The 18,306-nt window shown below is 44.4% G+C and overlaps 1 protein-coding gene across 6 annotated transcripts in view; it reads left to right on the forward strand.

Moving 5' to 3' along the window:
* KIAA0232 (KIAA0232 ortholog) overlaps positions 1–18,306 on the forward strand; it is an 83,424-nt gene that overhangs the window by 25,432 nt on the left and 39,686 nt on the right. For 5 of the 6 annotated variants that reach the window (XR_009351628.1, XM_059165820.1, XM_059165787.1 and 2 more), the window contains exon 2: positions 6,786–7,283. The exons of the other annotated variant lie outside the window; for it this stretch is intronic. Coding sequence is in view for 4 of the 5 variants with exons in the window: in XM_059165820.1 (XP_059021803.1) it covers positions 7,053–7,283 (231 nt within the window). In the remaining variant the exon portion in view is untranslated. The remainder of the gene's footprint in view (positions 1–6,785; positions 7,284–18,306) is intronic. 6 annotated transcript variants of the gene reach the window in all.

Raw genomic sequence — 18,306 nt, forward strand, 5'->3', positions numbered from 1 at the left:
GGCCCCCCTCTATTTTAAATTGTCATTTATGCAGCCTGGTCTTTAGGATAATTTGGGTTAGTTTTGTGTAGGAGAAAGATACTCAAGGTGATCCAAAGGTCCCTCTTTTTTCTGTAAACCTCTGGAGAATCAGATGTTGAAAAATGAAGTGAAGCAAGACAGAAAGCCTTTGAGTATATACAGTGGTGCTCTTTCTTTTTTTTTTTTTTTTACATTTTATTTTATTTTATTTATTTAATTTTTTTTTTTATTTTTATTTTTTATAAACATATATTTTTATCCCCAGGGGTACAGGTCTGTGAATCACCAAGTTTACACAGTGGTGCTCTTTCTTTAAAACTCTTCTAGAGGTAGCAGCAATGTCCACAATAGCCAAACTATGGAAAGAACCTAAATGTCCATCAACAGATGAATGGATCAAGAAGATGTGGTATATATACACAATGGAATACTATGCAGCCATCAAAAGAAATGAAATCTTGCCATTTGCGACAATATGGATGGAACTAGAGCATATCATGCTTAGCGAAATAAGTCAAGCAGAGAAAGACAACTATCATATGATCTCCCTGATATGAGGAAGTGGTGATGCAACATGGGGGCTTGAGTGGGTAGGAGAAGAATCAATGAAACAAGATGGGATTGGGAGGGAGACAAACCATAAGTGACTCTTAATCTCACAAAACAAACTGAGGGTTGCTGGGGGGAGGGGGTTTGGGAGAAGGGGGTGGGATTATGGACATTGGGGAGGGTATGTGCTTTGGTGAGTGCTGTGAAGTGTGTGAACCTGGTGATTCACAGACCTGTACCCCTGGTGATAAAAATATATGTTTATAAAAAATAAAAATTAATTAAAGAAATTGAAAAAAAAAAAAAAAAAAAAACTTCTAGAGGAGCACCTGGGTGACCCAGTCTGTTACACATCTGACTTTGGCTCAGGTCATGATCTTAGGGTCCTGAGATGGAGCTCTTATCAGGCTTCCCACTCAGTGGGGAGTCTGCTTATCCCTTTGCCCCTCCCCCCACTTGTTCGTTCTCTCTCTCATAAAAAAAAGGCTTGAAAAACTTTTGGAGAATTTAGTTAAACCCAAATGAAATTTAACTTCATACTGACTAAATTTCACATTTAGAATGAGCGTAACAGTTTGAAATTTGGGTGTTTGCCAGCTGTGTTCTTGAACTTGTCAGGCAGATGTTAGATGGGTTTTGCCTTGGTTTGTCAGACCCTTCTACTGTTTTGACCATGTGGTAGATTGTAACCCAAAATAAATTTTAATTAAGAATCATGAGCCAACATACCTTTCAGTTCAGAACTAGAAATAGAGTCTCTCATTTAGTCGAATGTTCATCCCTCTATCAGAGCTTGCTTCTTAGGGAGAAGCGGCTTAGTTATGGCCCAGTATTCTGTACCGAGGTCCTCTGGTTACAGTTGTTCAAAATACAGAGAATGGACACTGGCTCCAAGAACATTTAGACCTGCCGTTATGGTGCAGGGAGAGCCATCTTGTGCTATTTCTGTCTCAGACCCTGTTACTGGGATCCACTCGGAGTTCTTAGGCAGATGGCTGCCAGATAGCCTGTCAGCAGCAGACTTACCAGTGTCTGCTCTTCTCCGTGGTCCTCTGCAGTCTGAACTAGAGAGAGTGAAAAAGAGATCATAACCGCTAGTGACTCGAGGGATATGGCCCATTATTTAATAATGATATGGCGTCAGCTATTGGACAGGTTCGAGGAAGAGTTCTCATAGGGTTTTAACCAGCTCTGAGGAGAGCTTGGGAGTTTAGTGTACTTCATTTTGCATTTGTATGCTGATTTTTTTCCTCACTCACTTCTTGAATCCTTGCACTTGGCTAAAGAAGTGTGAAATCTCTTAGTGACAACAGAGAGAATCCTGTGGTTGGTTGGGTTGAAACCTTTTTTTTTCTTTTTTTCTTTTAGAGAAAGAGAGCTGGGAAGATGCGAGGTACAGAGGGAGAGAGAAAATCTCAAGCAGGTTCCATGCCTGTCATGGAGCCTGACACGGGGCTCGATCTCACAAACCTGAGATCATGAACTGAACTGAAATCAAGAGTTGGGCACCCAACAGACTGAGCCACCCAGGTGCCTCTGATTAGTTTATAATTTAGTTCCATGTGGTCAGGGAATGTATTTTCTATGATTTGAATCCTTTTAAGTTTGTTGCAACCTTCTTTAGAGCCCAGAATTCAGTCTTCTGTCTGATTGATGATAATGTTGCTCTAGTTTTCTAAACCTTATTGATTTTCTGTTTACTTTCAGTGATTGAGAGAGGGATTTTGAAATCTAGTACAGTCACGGATTTGTTTATTTCTCCTATCAGTTTTCACGCATTTTGAAACTCTGCATCCAGGTATATCATAAATAGGACTGTTACATCCTCTTGGTAATTGACCTCTTTATCATTACGAAATGACCTTTTCTTCTGTTAATGCTCTGTTCTGAAATCTGTCAGATATTAATGTGGACATTCTACCTTGTAACTTGTACTAAAAGACAGATTTACTTATTTATTTGAGAGAGAGTGTGTGAGAGGGCCAACTAGGGGAGGGGCAGGGAGAGAGGGAGAGGGAATTCCCAAGCCGACCCCCTGCCAAACACAGAGCCCAACGCAGAGCCCTAGCCCAGAATCCCAAGATCCCAACCTAAGACAAAATCAAGAGTCAGCTGCCATCTGACTGAGCCACTGGGACCCCTCCACCTTGCTTTTGTCAGTGTTGGCATGGTATATCGTTTTCCATCCTTTTACTCTGAACCTATCCATGCCTTTATATTTAATGTGGATATTTTTATAAGTAGCATGTATCTGGGTCTTGCAGCTTTAAAGTCCGTTCTGATTTTCTCTGCTTTTTAATTGGTTGGTTCGACCGTTCACATTTGTTATGATTATTAACCTCTATCATATCACAGCCTGTCTCCAAGTGGTGTTCTACCATTCCGGGTAGATTTCCCCCCTCCAGCCTTTGTGCTCTGTTGCTCTCCATTTTGCTTCTATAGATACTGCAAATCTCATAAGATACTGTTACTATTTTTGTTTCAATAGTGGAATTATCTTTGAAAGATACTGAAATAATAATAAGAATGTAGTTATACTGTTTCCGCTACTCTTTGTTCCTTGGAGTGGATGCACCTTTTGTTCTGGTGTCATTTTACTTCTGCTCCAACATTTCTGATGGCTGTCTGCTGCTGTTGCTGGAACCCTCCAGCTTTGGCAAATCTGAAAAAGTCTTTGTTTCACCTTTGTTTTGGAAGATTTTGTGATGAGTATAGTTTCTAAGTTGATGGGTTTTTCTTCCAGTCCTTAAACTTTTTTTGCCTGATTATCTTCTCCTTTGCATGTTTCTGACAAGAAGGTTGGTGTCCTTATTCATCATTTGCTGTGTTCTATGTAGTGTGTCTCTTCTTCCCAGCAGTTTTGAGCTTCTTCCTTTTACTATTTGTTTGGACAGTTTTGCTGCAGAAAGCCTAGGTGTCAATTTTTTTTATGTTTCTTGTGTTTATTGAACTTCTTGAATCTGTGCTTTTAGCGGTCATCAATTTTGGGGAAAATGTTGGTCATTATTTTTTCAAATATTTCTTGACCCCTTCTCTTTCTCTTCCAACTAAACGTATGTTAGATTTCTGAAAATTGTCACCCAGCTTGCCAAAGCTGTGTTATTTTATTCCTTTTCTCTCTGTGTTTCACATTGTATGGTTTCTTTTGCAGTTTAAGACTCTGGACTCTTGGGACGCCTGGGTGGCTCAGTGGGTTAAGCCGCTGCCTTCGGCTCAGGTCATGATCTCAGGGTCCTGGGATCGAGTCCCGCATCAGGCTCTCTGCTCAGCAGGGAGCCTGCTTCCCTCTCTCTCTCTGCCTGCCTCTCCATCTACTTGTGATTTCTCTCTGTCAAATAAATAAATAAAATCTTTAAAAAAAAAAAAGACTCTGGACTCTTTCCTTCTGAAGTGGCTGATCTGCCATTACCCCATGCTGCCTGCTTTTCCTCTCTGATATTGTAGTTTTCATTTGTAGATGTTTGACTTTCAATCTTCTATATTTTCTGTTCATCACATATATGGCTTTTTGCCCTAGTAACTGCTTCAGAGTCCTTTCTGCTAATCTGACATTTGTATCAATTCTTAGTTGGTTTCAGTGAGTTTATTTTTCTCTTAATTTCTGCTTCTGCTTTGCATGTCTGCTAATTTTTTATTAGGTACCAACCATTGTAAATTTTACTTTTTTTAAAAAAGATTTTACTTGCTTGAGAGAGCATGAATGAGGAGAGGAGTAGAGGGTGAAGAAGAAAGAGGGGGAACAATCTCCAGTAGACGCCATGCCAAGCTTGGAGCCCAATGTGGGGCTCCATCCCATGACCCTGAGATCGGGACCTGAGCCAAATCCAAGAGGCAGACGCTAAACCAACTGAGCCATCCCGGCGCCTCTAAATTTTACTTTGTTAGGGGCTAGGTATTTTTTGTGTTCCTATAAACTTCTTGAGGTTTGTTCTGGGACCATAGTGAATTTAGAAATAGTTTGGTCCTTTCAGGTCTTTCTTTTAGGATGTGTTAGGCATATACACTGTTTTCTGTCTAGGGCTAGTTGCTTCCCCTTTTAAAACTAGGAGCCTTCCGAGTACCCAGTGTCCCTGAACTTAGGTTTTCTGGTCTGGCTGGTGGGAAACGGTGCTGTTCCTGGACATGCTGAGCATCAAGTCCTGTTTCCTCCCAGGCTTCGTGATGACCCTTTCTGTGCTCAGGGAGTTTCCTCCCGTGCATGCCCTGATTAAATGATGAGTTCTTGAGGCTGCCCTCTGCTGAGCTCTGGTGCTGTGTGCTTTGAGCTCAGGCTGCTGTTCGTCTTTGACCCAGCTGCTTCCGCTGTTGCTTCATCTGCCCTCAGTCTTGGTTGATCTTCACTAAATGAGTACCAGCTTGTCAGCTTGCTTTAGGAGATGTCCCCAGAATTCAGTGTATTGTTTAATTGACAATCTGTATGGCATCCCAAAATTCAAACGTATTAAAGAATTAATGAAAAATGTTTTAATTTTGAGAGTCAGCTGGAAAATTTCAGCAGGTGAAAATTATAGAAAAACATTTGCTTTATCTATTTTCCATAATTCATACTTTTTAAAGTTTTTATTTATTTATTTATTTATTTATTTGACAGAGAGAGAGAGGGAGAATGAGAGTGTATACACAAGCAGGGGGCAGTGGCAGGCAAGGGAGAGGAAGAAACAGGCTCCTGGCTGAGTAGGGAGCCTGATGTGGGGCTCAGTCCTGCGGACCCTGAGATCATGACCCAAGCTGAAGGCAGATACTTCACTGACTGAGCCACCCAGGCACCTGTGTTTTCCATAACTCAGAAAAGTCAGTACAGTGGAGAAATTTTTAAAAAATAGTATATACACTAATGCCAACTTAATGTAATAACTTAAGTCATATGGTAGATATAAACATTTTTTCTTTATATTTAATGTAGATAAAACTTACTGTGTAGTTATCATGAAATGCAAGAAATGAAGTCTTAAATCTGGTGAAGAGTCTTTCAGACTTCATGTTTTATTAACAATTCTTTAAAGTCACTGTTTGTTTTTGTTTTTTTTTAAGATTTATTTGTCAGAGAGAGAACGAGCGAACGTGCGCACAAGAGCACAGTACACGCAGTGGGAGAAGCAGGATCCCCACAGAGCAAGCAGCCTGATGTGGGACTTGATCCCAGGACCAGGGGTCATGACCTGAGCTGAAGGCAGACGCTTGCTTAACCAACTGAACCACCCAGGCACCCCTAAAATCATTTTTTTAAGAAAAGATTTATTATATTTTTTAGAGAGGGAGTGCATGAGTGGCGTGGATGGCAGAGGGAGAGGGAAGGGGTCTCAACCAGACTCCCTGCTGAGCAGGGTGGGAGCCTGACAAAGGACTGAATCTCATGACCTTGAGACCATGACTGGAGCCTAAATCAGGTGTTGGATGCTTAATGGACTGAGCCACCCAAGTGCCCCTGAAAGTCACTTGGTAGCCCTCCTAATGTCTGCTAAAATTCATGCACAGTCTCAGCTGATGAGATTTTCTGTCGCTGTGGTAGTTTCCATCTTCTCCTGGCATGAGTGATTTAACAAGGCCGTTAGATTAGTTTGACACACGAAAGTAGGTTAACTTAAGGGAAAAAGCTATTAAGAGCATGACATCCTTCACGCAAGTAGGCAGACCATCAGCCGAAGTATAGTAGAATAAAGCAGGTCTAACTATCCAGCTCGACATGGCTTTGAGCCAAATCCGTGGTTTACCTTAACTTTTATGAAGTAAGTAGTGAGTAGCCATGCAAATCTTTTTTCCGTATGAGATGATTGACCACGATTATGAGACCTTCAAGTTAAAGGACTACTTTTTAACGATTGTTTAAATGGAATTACTATGCAGCTGCTTGTGTCTGTGAACACTCAAAAATGAACTAGTGATTTGTTACCATGCAAATTCTTTCGGCATTACGGATGAACAAAATTTTGTTAGCTCAGTCTCTTGAGATAGCAAAATAAGCGTTGGTATGATGGAGCACAAGCACAACAATGTAGATTTTGGAGTTTCTCTTTCTTTTAAATGATATTAAGCTTAAAATTTTGAGATGTCACATATTTTAAAAAGTTAAACATTATAATAAAAAAGAAATCCATGTTCTAAGATACCAAATTTCAAAAAACAGTTCATTTGGGTTTTTTTTCCCCCAAAAGATTTGTAATTTATATCTTTATATAATGCGTACCTTTTTCTCTCTCTCTCTCTCATTTTTGTAGGTTCTGCCGGAGACTTCCATTTGGCCTCATGTGAAAGTAGAGTAGAAAATCACATCTACATGTGTATTGCTATCAGAATGTTGATTCATTGGTCATGCCTGAAGAGGGAAATTCTGTCCTAATGGCTGACTGCCAGCGAAAATAGATGCTTATCCTAGATGTCAAGCATCTCTCCTTTTTACTGGAGTGAAAATCCCCTCCAGATACCAACAGAACATCAACTGCAGAAAATGCTTCACATTTTAAGGATGTCAGCAACCTAAATTCATGCGCCCTGTCTGCACAGTAGCTGTGGATGGTTTACCATCTGAAAGCTCCTCAAGCTCTTATCCAGGCCCCGTATCTGTTTCTGAAATGTCTCTGCTTCATGCTCTGGGCCCAGTGCAGACCTGGCTGGGGCAGGAGCTGGAGAAATGTGGCATCGATGCCATGATTTATACCCGCTATGTCCTCAGTCTTCTGCTGCATGACAGCTACGATTACGACCTGCAGGAACAGGTACTTCCCCCTTGTGCTTTGGGACAACTCCTGGTTGTGTCTGCATGTTTGACTTTCTCTTCCTGGAGTGCTTTTATGCTGCAGGGCAGGCTTGTCAGTGTGCCGGCCACACACTCCTGTCCTGTCACGGGCTTAGGGGAGTGGTCCCAGCTTAGTCCAGCTGCTTGCTCTGGGGGGAGACCTCCTCCATGTGGACGCACCCTGGCTCAGCTCTGGTTGTGGGCAGGGCAGATTTGGGGACCTGCCTTGGAGGAGCGCTGCTCTCTGCTGGTTAGGCGTCTCATATGGGACCACTGGGCCTGGTGACCCTTGTGTCTGTGATCCTTAACATGCTAGGGGTATTTCCTTTTCATGTTAAATTGCTGGTTAACCAAAGTGTGTGTTATAAACCAGTGGACTTAGAAAGCTGAGTAAAGCACGTAACAGTCAGTGTAAGTCATTGTAGGTCACCCGTGAGTTGGCCATTACGCATTTTATCTGATGGCGGGGCCGAGTGGAAAGTGAGAAAGTAAGCAAATCCAGGTTCTTGAGAAAAAAGAAGAAAAACCAGTACTAGTACCACCCTCTGAGAGTTGCTTCTGAAAGTGAGGTCTGCCCAGAGGACAGCACAGTTGTCACTGGTGACCACAGGGGCTCTGGGTGGCTTCTGTGTGCAGAGTTCACGTGAAACCAAGTGCTTTGTGGCTGTTTTTGTTGTTTGTGTTTTAAACCATTGTTGCTAATGCTGAAAGCAGGAATAAAGTTCCACTGACAGAACAAGTGGCTTCACTCTTCCAAACCACAGAAAAGCCTCCAAGTACTATAAATCCATCGTTTCCGCACTGTGTTTAGCGCTCGTCATGCATCAGCTGTATGGAGTGTGTCCTCTTCTGCTGGTGCTCCTTACCCATCCTAACTGGACGCAGCAGTGTGTTCCCTGCTTACGGGATGCTTACTGCCTTGGCTGCTGAGAATAAGGTTCGCGTTTTCGGGGGGTTGAGTTATAACCCAGTAATCAGAAAACATGTCATGTTGGTAGTCACTATTTTGTGTAATTTCCTTACTAAGGCTCTACTATTTCCTGTCATCTTCCCAGTAAATGTAACACTTAGGACTGTGTGTTAACAATATCCGTCTGGAATATTTTATCACCACCAGTAAGTTTATTAGCACAAAGTATTGACATACTGCATGCTATAGGGCATTGAGAAGGGAACGAAACCGGGTCTATCAAAACACGGGCCTATTGTGTGGGTTATAGTTGACACCTCTCTGATAAGACGTGTTCGCGATTCCTCTGGTTCCTTTCTTAGGAGAGCCTGAGGGTCAGGGGCAAGGCAGCTCTCTGTGCCCACCTTGATCCTCCTTCCAGAGTGCTGCTTTGTCTTTAGGGAGCAGGATAGATAAAGGTTAGCGAAAACACATTGTGTCTGGAGTTGCAAGGAGAATCCAAAGCGAAATAAAGGCTGCTAACATACTCTTGCCCTCAACCCAGTGCTGAGTCCCGTGCGGATGGGGAAGGTCAAATTGAAAATAATACTTGTTTTAGTAAGGGGTGGCCTAGGAGGTCAGTTAGCCCTGGTGATCCTTTCTCATGACTCTGGGGGAGGATGGGCTCACTGTATCACCAGAAGGAGAGTTTAGGCTCAAAGCCGAGGCCAGTCTCTGAACCTTGCCCACCTTCCGTGGTTCAGACGCCGGCCAGTTATAGTTCTTGATCCCTGGGTCAGAGTGTGGTAGCCTCGCTCCTCATGTGGAGGTCTAGAAGACTCTCCTTTGGGGGTCTGTTTCCTTGAGAGTTTCGCCCCTTCTGTTCATGAATGAGTCTAATCTTGACTTGCATGTGACTAGCTTTAGGGCTATTGGTGCTGCTACGAGCCTTATTTGCCACATATAATCCCTCATTTTTCCTAATCTTGGTTAAAACAACCCTACAAAGAGCTCCTGAGTCCTAAGAAACAGATTATGCACAGGACTTTGGTCTCTGCTGCCCCTGCCCCAGATGATAGGATAGGAGAAAGGCCGACCCACAATGGTCCTGTGAGGTGGGATGCCCGGCAGAGTTGCACAGGGTCATAATTGCAGCGGTGGCATTGCTGGTTCCTGGGCAGCCCTGGAGAGAAGCACCTCTGACGGGTGGACACTGGGGATGCGCCACAGTTATTTTTTGTTCTTGTTTTGTTTTTAAGATTTTATTTATGTATTTGATAGAAAGAGGGAGAGAGAGCATAAGTGGGGGGATCGGCAGACAGAGGGGGAAGCAGACTCCCCGCTGAGCAGGGAGCCTGATATGGGGCTTGATCCCAGGTCCCTGGGACCATAACCTGAGCTGAAGGCATACGCTTCACCGACTGAGCCCCCCCAGGTACCCCCACAGCCACTTTGTTTCCACACATTCTTCTTTCTCTTTCTCCTTCCTTTCTCCTTTGGCTCACGATTACCATGCTTTGGTAAGGGCACTCGCAGCCCCTTAGGAGCTCGCTCCTTGTCACTTTCAGATATAGGTAAGAACTTCAATTCTAACCTGTCCTGTGGGGCGAGGCCCCTGCTGCTGCGCCTTGTGAGGCCTCTGCTTGCTCCCCCACATGACTGTGTCCTCTGCTTCCAGATTCAGTGTTTCTGCTGGAGAGCTTGTCTTCGCAGCTGTTAGAAAGTATTGTCTTTCCCAGGGATTTATAAGGTCTTTGAGCACAGAAATCAGATTTTCATCTTCTTCTTCTTTTTTTCAAGATTTTATTTATTTGGGAGAGAGAGAAAGAGGGAGAGGGAGAAAACGCACAAGCAAGGAGTTGGGGGAAGGCAGAGGGAGAAGCAGACTCCCCCACGGAGCAGAGTACCCAACGTGGGGTGATCCCTGGACCCTGAGATTGTGACCTGAGCCTAAGGTGGATGCCTCACCAATGGAGCCCCCCAGGCGCCCCCAGATACTCATCTTCTTAAACGTTTTTGACTTCTGGTGAAAGAATTCCAAACATCAGGGTGACAAAGCAGGACAAGGAACTCTTGTGTACTCTACTCAGTTACCTGTTGCCCATATTTTCTTGCTTTTGCTTTATTTTTCTCATTTTGATACTCACCCTAAATAAATCAGCATATGTTTCTTAAGACTGGACTTTCTCTTAGATAGCTGTAATAGAAAATTCAGGAAAATTAACACCAGTGCGTTAGTATATAACATAAGTCCTTGTTCCCATTTTATCTGTTGTCCCAGTAATTTCCTGCATCACAGTGTTCCCCTAGTTCAGGATCCAGTTGAAGACCACACACGGACTTCACTGGTTGCTAGTCTTGACTCCTTTAATCTGGAATAGTTCTGTGTCTTTCTTTGGGGCTCACAGCTTTGACATTTGTGAAGATAGCAGGCCAGCTGTTTTGCAGCCTTTCCTTTAACCTTGGGTTCGCCTGATGCTCACTCCCATTTAGCGTCAGTGTGTGCTGATGGCAGTGAGGTTTCATGAGCCTGAGGTTCCCTTTTTTCCCCTGCGCCACAGTGGATGCAAACATCGTTCTGCTTCGTGGTGGCAGTGCTGGCTTTGGTGACGTCTGCCAGATCTCCAGTGTGAAGCTGACCACTCTTCTCTGTGTAACCATCTGGTGGCCGGGGCGGGAGACTGGCACTTGGGCTGTGCCTGGGTGATTCTGCCAGAATCACTTGTACCTGGTGATTTTTCTAGCTCCTTGGTCCCCTCTGCATTCACTAGCTGGCCTTCTTGGACGAGGGGACCGCTGGCCCCGTCACGCAGAGAGCGCCGCAGCAGGCCCAGGGCAGCGCCAGCCGTGTGCCCTGGGGACTGTGGTAGCCATCACTCCATAGCTTGCAGGTGAGTAGTATTATGTTCCTCTTGTGTGGACACAGACGTTCAGAGGAGTTCTGGTGATCTTCCTGAGGCCACACAGTACTGAGTCAGAGTATAGACTCGTGCCTGCCAGACCCAGATCACGTGCCCACTTTTATGTCTGGGAGTGTTTTGTTTTTATTTGTTTTCATGTATAACAGATAATTATTGAACATTTCCTCATAAAGGCAAGCTTTAGAAACCACGTGGAATTGGTTTAATTTTTTTCTAACGTGCTCATGATTTGTAGAGGTGGGGGAAAATCCATTTGTATTAGTTCACATTTGAATTAGGTGTTGAGTCCCTGCAAAGTAAAAGTGAGAGCCATGGGAGTGTGCACTACCAGGAAACTCAGAGCATGAGGTCTCTGAGTGTTAAACTGGATTTAAGTTAAGTTATTTCAAAATACACACAGACACACAGGTTTTAAGTATAAGCAAGTTTCACGCCCAGTGCACAGCCCGGTACAGGCTTGAAGCCATGACCCTTAGATCAGGACCTGAGCTGAAATCCATCCAGAGTTGGACATCTAGCTGACTGAGCCACTCACCTGCCCCTCAGAAATACCGGATAGTCTTACTCAAAATTGGCTAAAAGGGAAGCTTACAGTAAAAACTGTAATTTAAAGGGAGTGGGAGTTTCCTTTTCTTGCCTCAAGGTTATGCTGGGTTGATGGTCAATGGCAAGTTCCCCATAATCTTTCGTGAGTAGGAAGAGTTATTTTAGGAAGATAGGACTGCCTTTCACTACCTCATTTCTTAGAACTCCACATCTTCTGAATTTTCTTTTACAATTAGTAAATTAAAACTATCATCCAAGAGTTCTCCGAAACATTTTTCGTGTCTGTAATATTAATGTTCTCAGCATCATGAAATCTGTATCAGGAGCGTGTGATGACCATAGAGAGCCCAGCTGACTTGTGCTCACACAGAAGTGGTGGTCCAGACAAGCATATACGCCCCGTGAGCAGTGAGCCAGCTGCAAGGTGGTACTCACCCTTCCAGCAGGCTGCCTCACCATTGGCGCACGGGAGGGACTTAGACATGGTGGTGAAGCCACTTGCCTAGCATCACAAAGCCAGTCAGTTGGGAGCATTTATTGATTAAAAACTTGAAATGTCCAGGAATGCCTGGCTGGCTCAGTGAGCCTGAAATTCTTTTTTTTTTTTTTTTTTTTTTTTTTTAAGATTTTATTTATTTATTTAACACAGCGAGATCACGGGTGTGACCCCATATTAGGCTTCTCGCTGAGCTGAAAGCCTAATATGGGGCTCGATCCCAGGACCCCGAGGTCATGACCTGAGCCGAAGGCAGAGGCTTAACCCACTGAGCCACCCAGGTGCCCCGAGCCTGCAATTCTTGATCTCAGGGTTGTAGGTTTGAACCCCATGTTAGATGTAAGGTCACTTAAAATCTTTTAAAATAAATAAATAAATAAAAACAAACTTGGAATGTCCAGAGACTAGGGCTGGCCCCAGTGGCAGCTTGACTCAGAGCCTTCCATAGAATCTGTGCCCCCCACCCCCAGCTGTGAATCTTGCCTTATCTATTGCCTTTATTGTGAGCTACATCCCTGCCCCCCCCCCCCCAACTCCCCTCTCCACTGCAAAACCAGACTCCCTCTTCCTGGTAGGGCAGTTGGGTCATGGCACGACTCCTGACCCAGTTACTGGGATGAGGAGACTTTGGCTGAGCTACAAGCACCTGGAGCCATGGGAACTAAGAATTGGAGAAGGTCATGCCCCACAGGTAGTCTGGGGTGATTAGGGTGCTGAGCTGGAAAAACACAGTCTTCCAGGCACCTGGGTGGCACAGTGAGTTAAGTGTGCAGCTCTTGATTTTAGCTCAGATCTTGATCTTGGGGTCCTGAGTTCAAGCTCCACACTGGGCTCTGTGCTGGGTGTGGAGCCTACTTAAAAAGAAAGGAAGAAAGAAAGTAGTCCTCTCGAGTACCTGCATACAAATGCTCGTAGGTTTGGGGAGCGCGCACTGGTGGTACTGCATTCTGACATTTGTGTTTCAGACAGATCAACTCTTTGCCGTGTTATCCACTCTTCATGAGTTTGTTCTCCTTGTTTCTTGGAGGGGTTTTACCTTGCACGCCTCCTCCAAGACTGTCCTCCCGTGGTCATCCCTCCGTCTCTGTGGTTGCTTCAGGCGTTCTTAGGATGTTAGACTTTTTGTAGGTTCTAGATCGGGAACAACCAGGGATTTGTGCAGAAATATAAGAGGGTTTTTTCCTTACGTTTTTTATTGAGGCCTACGGTCTGTACTGACCAGGATAGTAATGGGTGAATGGTCATGAAGTTCCCATCTACGGAATGACACGCAGACAGACAGCACATTACCGTGAACACAGAAGCTCCCGGGTGCCCTGCAGCCTCCCTACACACCGCGTGTCCAGAGGAGAAGTTGGCCATGTGGCCTGTTCTCCACTCCCTCTGGGCTACTGGCCCCTGCCTCACTGATGTGTTCTGTCCAGGCCTGAGAAGTTGCCCCCAGCTCCCCTGGTTTCTCCGTCTCTTAAAGGGACACCTTTTTCTCTGCCTCTTGCCCTGTGCCTATTACAGGTACATTTCCCAGAGGAGAAAACAGGCTCAGGTGTCCGGCTCAAATGAACCGCCCTTGCCTAGGATGGTCCCCTCACCTGTTATCAAGGCCTGGATGTTTCAGCAAAGGTGTTCATGTTGCTTTGGATTTGTATTTTATCTGGCTTTTCCGGTTAGTCTGGGAAGGGGAGTTGGTCTGCTGCCACTTACCTTTCTTTCTTTCTCTCTTTTTTTTTTCTTTTACTTTAGAGTTGTTTTGATTCGCAGTAAATTGAGAAGAAGAGATTTCCTACATACCCCCTGCCACACACATGCAGAGCCTCCCCCGTTATCAACACCCCAACCCAAGCAGCGCCTTTGTTAGTGAACCCACATTGGTACATAATCGCCTGAAGTCCGTAACTTACTTTAAGATTCACTCTCTGTGTTGAACAGTCTCAGGATTTGGACAGATGCAGAGTGAATGACATGTATCCGTCATCACAGTAGCCTGCAGGATAGTTTCCCTACCCCAAACATCCCCCGTGCTCCACCTGTTCATCTCTCTCTCCCCCAAGCCCTGGCAACCAGTGGGCTCTTTACTGCCTCCGCAGTTTCACCCTTTCCAGAATGTCAGGGAATTGGGATCATACAGTATGTGGCCTTTTCAGACTGGCTTCCATCACCACTAGGTGAATATGCATTTAAGTTTCTGCATGTTTCAGAATCTCCTCTTAATATTCCATGGTAGGAAAATGTATAATATTCCACAGTAGGAAAATGACACATTTTACATATCCAGCTGTCAGTGGATGCTTGGGTTTCTTCCATGTCGTAGCTATTGTGAATGACACTGCCATGAATGGGAAACAGTATCTTTGAGATCCTGCTTTCAATTTGATGGGGTTGGGGGGGTGGGGGTTACATACTCAGAAGTGGGATTGCTGGGCCATAGGGTAATTCTGTTTAAAAAAAATTTTAAGGATTTTATTTGAGTGAGAGAGTGCATGAACAGGGTAGGGGCAGAGGGAAAGGGTGAAGCCAACTCTTCTGCTGAACAGGGAGCCCTACTTGAGGTCATGACCTGAGCTGAAGGCAGACACTTAACTGACTGAGCCAGCCAGTCACTCCTCTATTTTAAATTTTTTGGGGAACTTCAAGCAGCTACACCATTCTACATTCCCACCAATTTCTCTGCAAAGTCACTCACACCTTTGTTTTTTGGTGTTTTGATAGTAGCCATCCTGATGGGTATGAGGTGGTATCTTGCTGTGGTTTGATTCATATTCTCCCTGATAATCAGTGATGTTTGAACATCTTTCTTGTGTGCGCACTGGCCTTCTGCATGTCTTCTGTGGAAGACCATCTGTTCATGTCATTTGCCCATTTTTGAATCGGGCTGTTTCTTGCTATTGTTGAATGTTGGGAGTTCTCCATGTGTTTTAGTGTTTACCCCCCCATCAGAGACATGGCTGGATATATTTTCTCCCATCCTGTGGGCTGTTATTTTCAATCTGTGGAGAGCGTCTTTGATGTACAGAATTCAAAATTTTTCATGAAGTTCAGTTTATTTTTTCTTTTGTTGCCGGTGCCTTTGGTGTCCTAAGAGATCACTGTCAAAACTAAGTCCTGAAGCTTTACCCTGTGTTTCTTCCCAGAGTTTATAGATTTAGCTCTTACATATAGGTCTTTTGTCCACTTCTGGTTAAATTTTTGTATATGGTGTGAGGTACGGATCCAGTATCATTCTTTTGCAGGTGGATGTCCAGTCTTCTCAGCACCATTTGTTGAAAAGACTGTCCTTTTCCCATTGAATGGTTGTGCCACCTTTGTTGAAAATCATTTGACACATGTACAAGAGTCTGTTTCTGGTCTCTCTGTCCTATTTCTTTGGTCTAGTGCCTGTCTTTTTGTGAGTACCACACTGTTTTGATTAGTGTAGCTTTGTTGCAGTTTCTTTTAAATCTCCTAATTGAGTTGTATCTTCTAGCTCAGAGTCCATCATTGTAGAAATGTAGCTGCATTATCACATTATTTGTGTTCCCAGAGGTTAAATAAGAATATCCCAGGACTGATTGCTAAGTGGGACTGATGACTTCTACGTTGGGCACAGCTCATTTATTCCTGGAACTGCTTGTGACCTGCTCTTGAGCACATCTCCACCTGGGGAAGCTAGCATCTGCAGTGTTCCCCTGGAAGATTGTTGTCTTCTTTAACGATAACTACCACAAAACTGAATCTGTCCTGGGTTGCTCGTCTGTCTCACCCATATGCTGTATTTCAGCATACATGTACTCAGCAGACCCTGATTAGGTCAGCCTTACACATAGGGAGTATGACAATACAGTCAGAGTGGGGTTAGCACTGTGGGTGGGCCCACAAGTTCCTGTCCACAGACTCCCTAAGATACTATAATAAAAATGTGTTTTTTGGGAACTATGGGGGTAGAATCTTCAAATGAAATAGAGGAAAGGTTTTGAATATAAATAATTGCATTTTTATTACTTTTTAATGAATAATTGCATTTTTTAATTGCACATGTCTGCTTTTTCATTCAGCAGGTAGTGATGTGATGTGCTAGACACTATGATGGGTGCCAGGAATCCAGGGCTGACTAGGGATAGTCCTCCAGAGACAGCCGCTAGTTTTTGGATCTGTGAAACACTGGCTGTGCAGAACTAGGGACACTGGATGGGGGACGGTGGCAGTGGGAGTGACAGAGGAGAGATCTTTGAGCAGTTGAAGGAAGAAGGAAGAGAGAGTGCATGCGAGGTCACAGAAATAGGAAGGGCCTGTGCTGGGAGGCCGCAGAAGAATGGGGTGGGCATGGGGAATGGGACTGGGCAGGTGGGCAGATCCATCCTGATGAACTGGTGTGCTGTGGGGGGGAGTTGCACGTGCACCGCCCCCCCCCCCCCCCCCCCACCCATTGCTGGAGACGGCCGGCACTGCAGGATGGCGTGTGTGCTGCTGGATAGACTGGTTGGGGTGCTGAGTGCAGGGAGGCCAGTGAGGAATTGTTTCTATTGACTGAGGACCTAGCTGGAATTAACCTGAAGTTATGCTTATTTTTTAGAGGCAAGTCTCCATTCTTTTGAGCAACAAGAAGAGGATTTATTACTTAGGCCCTTCCTCAAATTCTAGCTATATCTTCTATTCATAAGCAACCAAAAATTTAGCCTAAGTTGGCTTGCGAGGGGGAAAAGTCTCCTATAACTGAATTTCCAGAAGTAGGGCTGGCCCGAGCCTGGTACGTTCAGAGCTTTCCCGGTGTCATTAGAGCTGCCCTGCCTCCCTATGGCAGCTTGCTGTTCCCGCCAGCTCCCAGGGACATGGAGGGCGCATGAAAGTGAGCATAGGTCTGGCATCCGAGGATGTGTTCACCTTTTCTTTTGTTTTTGCTCATTTTCAAGTGTCCACTTCTGATTGGTCGCATGCCGGTATGAGCCAATCTTTATGGCCAAAGGAATGAAACACGCGGATTTGTATTAAGCTAGTTAGAGCCTGAAGATGGGGGTGGCACCAGTCCCATTCAGATACTTCACGGTTTTTCAGGGTGCTGTTAACAGGAAGGTGTGGGAGGTAGGGGTGGGTGCCGAGCAGCCAGCAGCAGACGTCATCACCCCAGCTGTATTTCAGAATGGCGTGTTCTTTTTCTTCCTCCAGTTCCTAGTGTTTCCGTTTTGACAGAAGGCAGCCAGAGAAAGTCAATCAAAACCCTTGCCTTATGTCACCTCACAGTAGCGTCTGGAAAAGTACTTGGTAATAGATTTCCAAGCCGAGAATGTTCTTTAGCCGTATCTTCTTTTGGTACTTGGTAATGTTTTCTGTCTTTAAGATTACGACTTCGAGAAATCATCCTTGATTTTACTGAGTTTATCAAGGAGATGTTTGGCACACAGTCAATATTTTATGTTTGTGCCTAAGTAGATCTGTAATGAGTATAGCATTGGGGACTAAAAATAATAACCTAGAAATATCTTGAAGTGTCTTTTTATACTGTGTTCTTTTAAAAGTTGATTATTAGCTCGGTGCTATTGTTTAAGAAGTCGTAATATATTCACACAGTATAGGAAGCCAGAAAAAGGAGGGAGTTCTTGGATATAGTAAGTGGAAGAGCCAGAAGGCTTGGTGCATCTGCTGCGTTGCTTGTTCACATAGCTTTTTCTACATGCTTGATGATGTTTCTGTGACGTCACCCTAAAATTACAAGGCAAAACAGCACATTATCTGCAAAATGTCTAAAGTCATCCTCACAGCTAACATTGTTTGACGCACAAATAATGGCAAGCTGCTTTGTGCATTTTCATTCTGTCAAAAGGGAAAACAAGAAGCAAGCTCCCCACTCTGGCCCGGCTCAGTGGTGGGACGTTGTGTAGGGTCACACTGTAGTGCAGCTGTGCTTTCCCACTGGCCATGGTGCACAGGGACCGTCTGTATCTTCACATCTGTGTCACTGTTCAGCTGAGAAGCTTCTACCAAACTTTGACTTGGGGGCGACTGGTCTGCACTACAGGGACATGTGGAAAGGCAAATAGGAAGGGAAGAATCTAACAGATTTCATAAATGTCTTCTAGTCGATTAACATGTTTAGTTAAACACATGCCTGCGGTTCATATCAGTATTTGGCAGTATCTGTGTGAAAAGACATTTTCAAAGACAAAATACACCAAGTCTTATT

The sequence above is a fragment of the Mustela lutreola genome, chromosome 1, assembly GCF_030435805.1.
Source record: "Mustela lutreola isolate mMusLut2 chromosome 1, mMusLut2.pri, whole genome shotgun sequence".
Lineage (NCBI taxonomy): Eukaryota > Metazoa > Chordata > Mammalia > Carnivora > Mustelidae > Mustela > Mustela lutreola.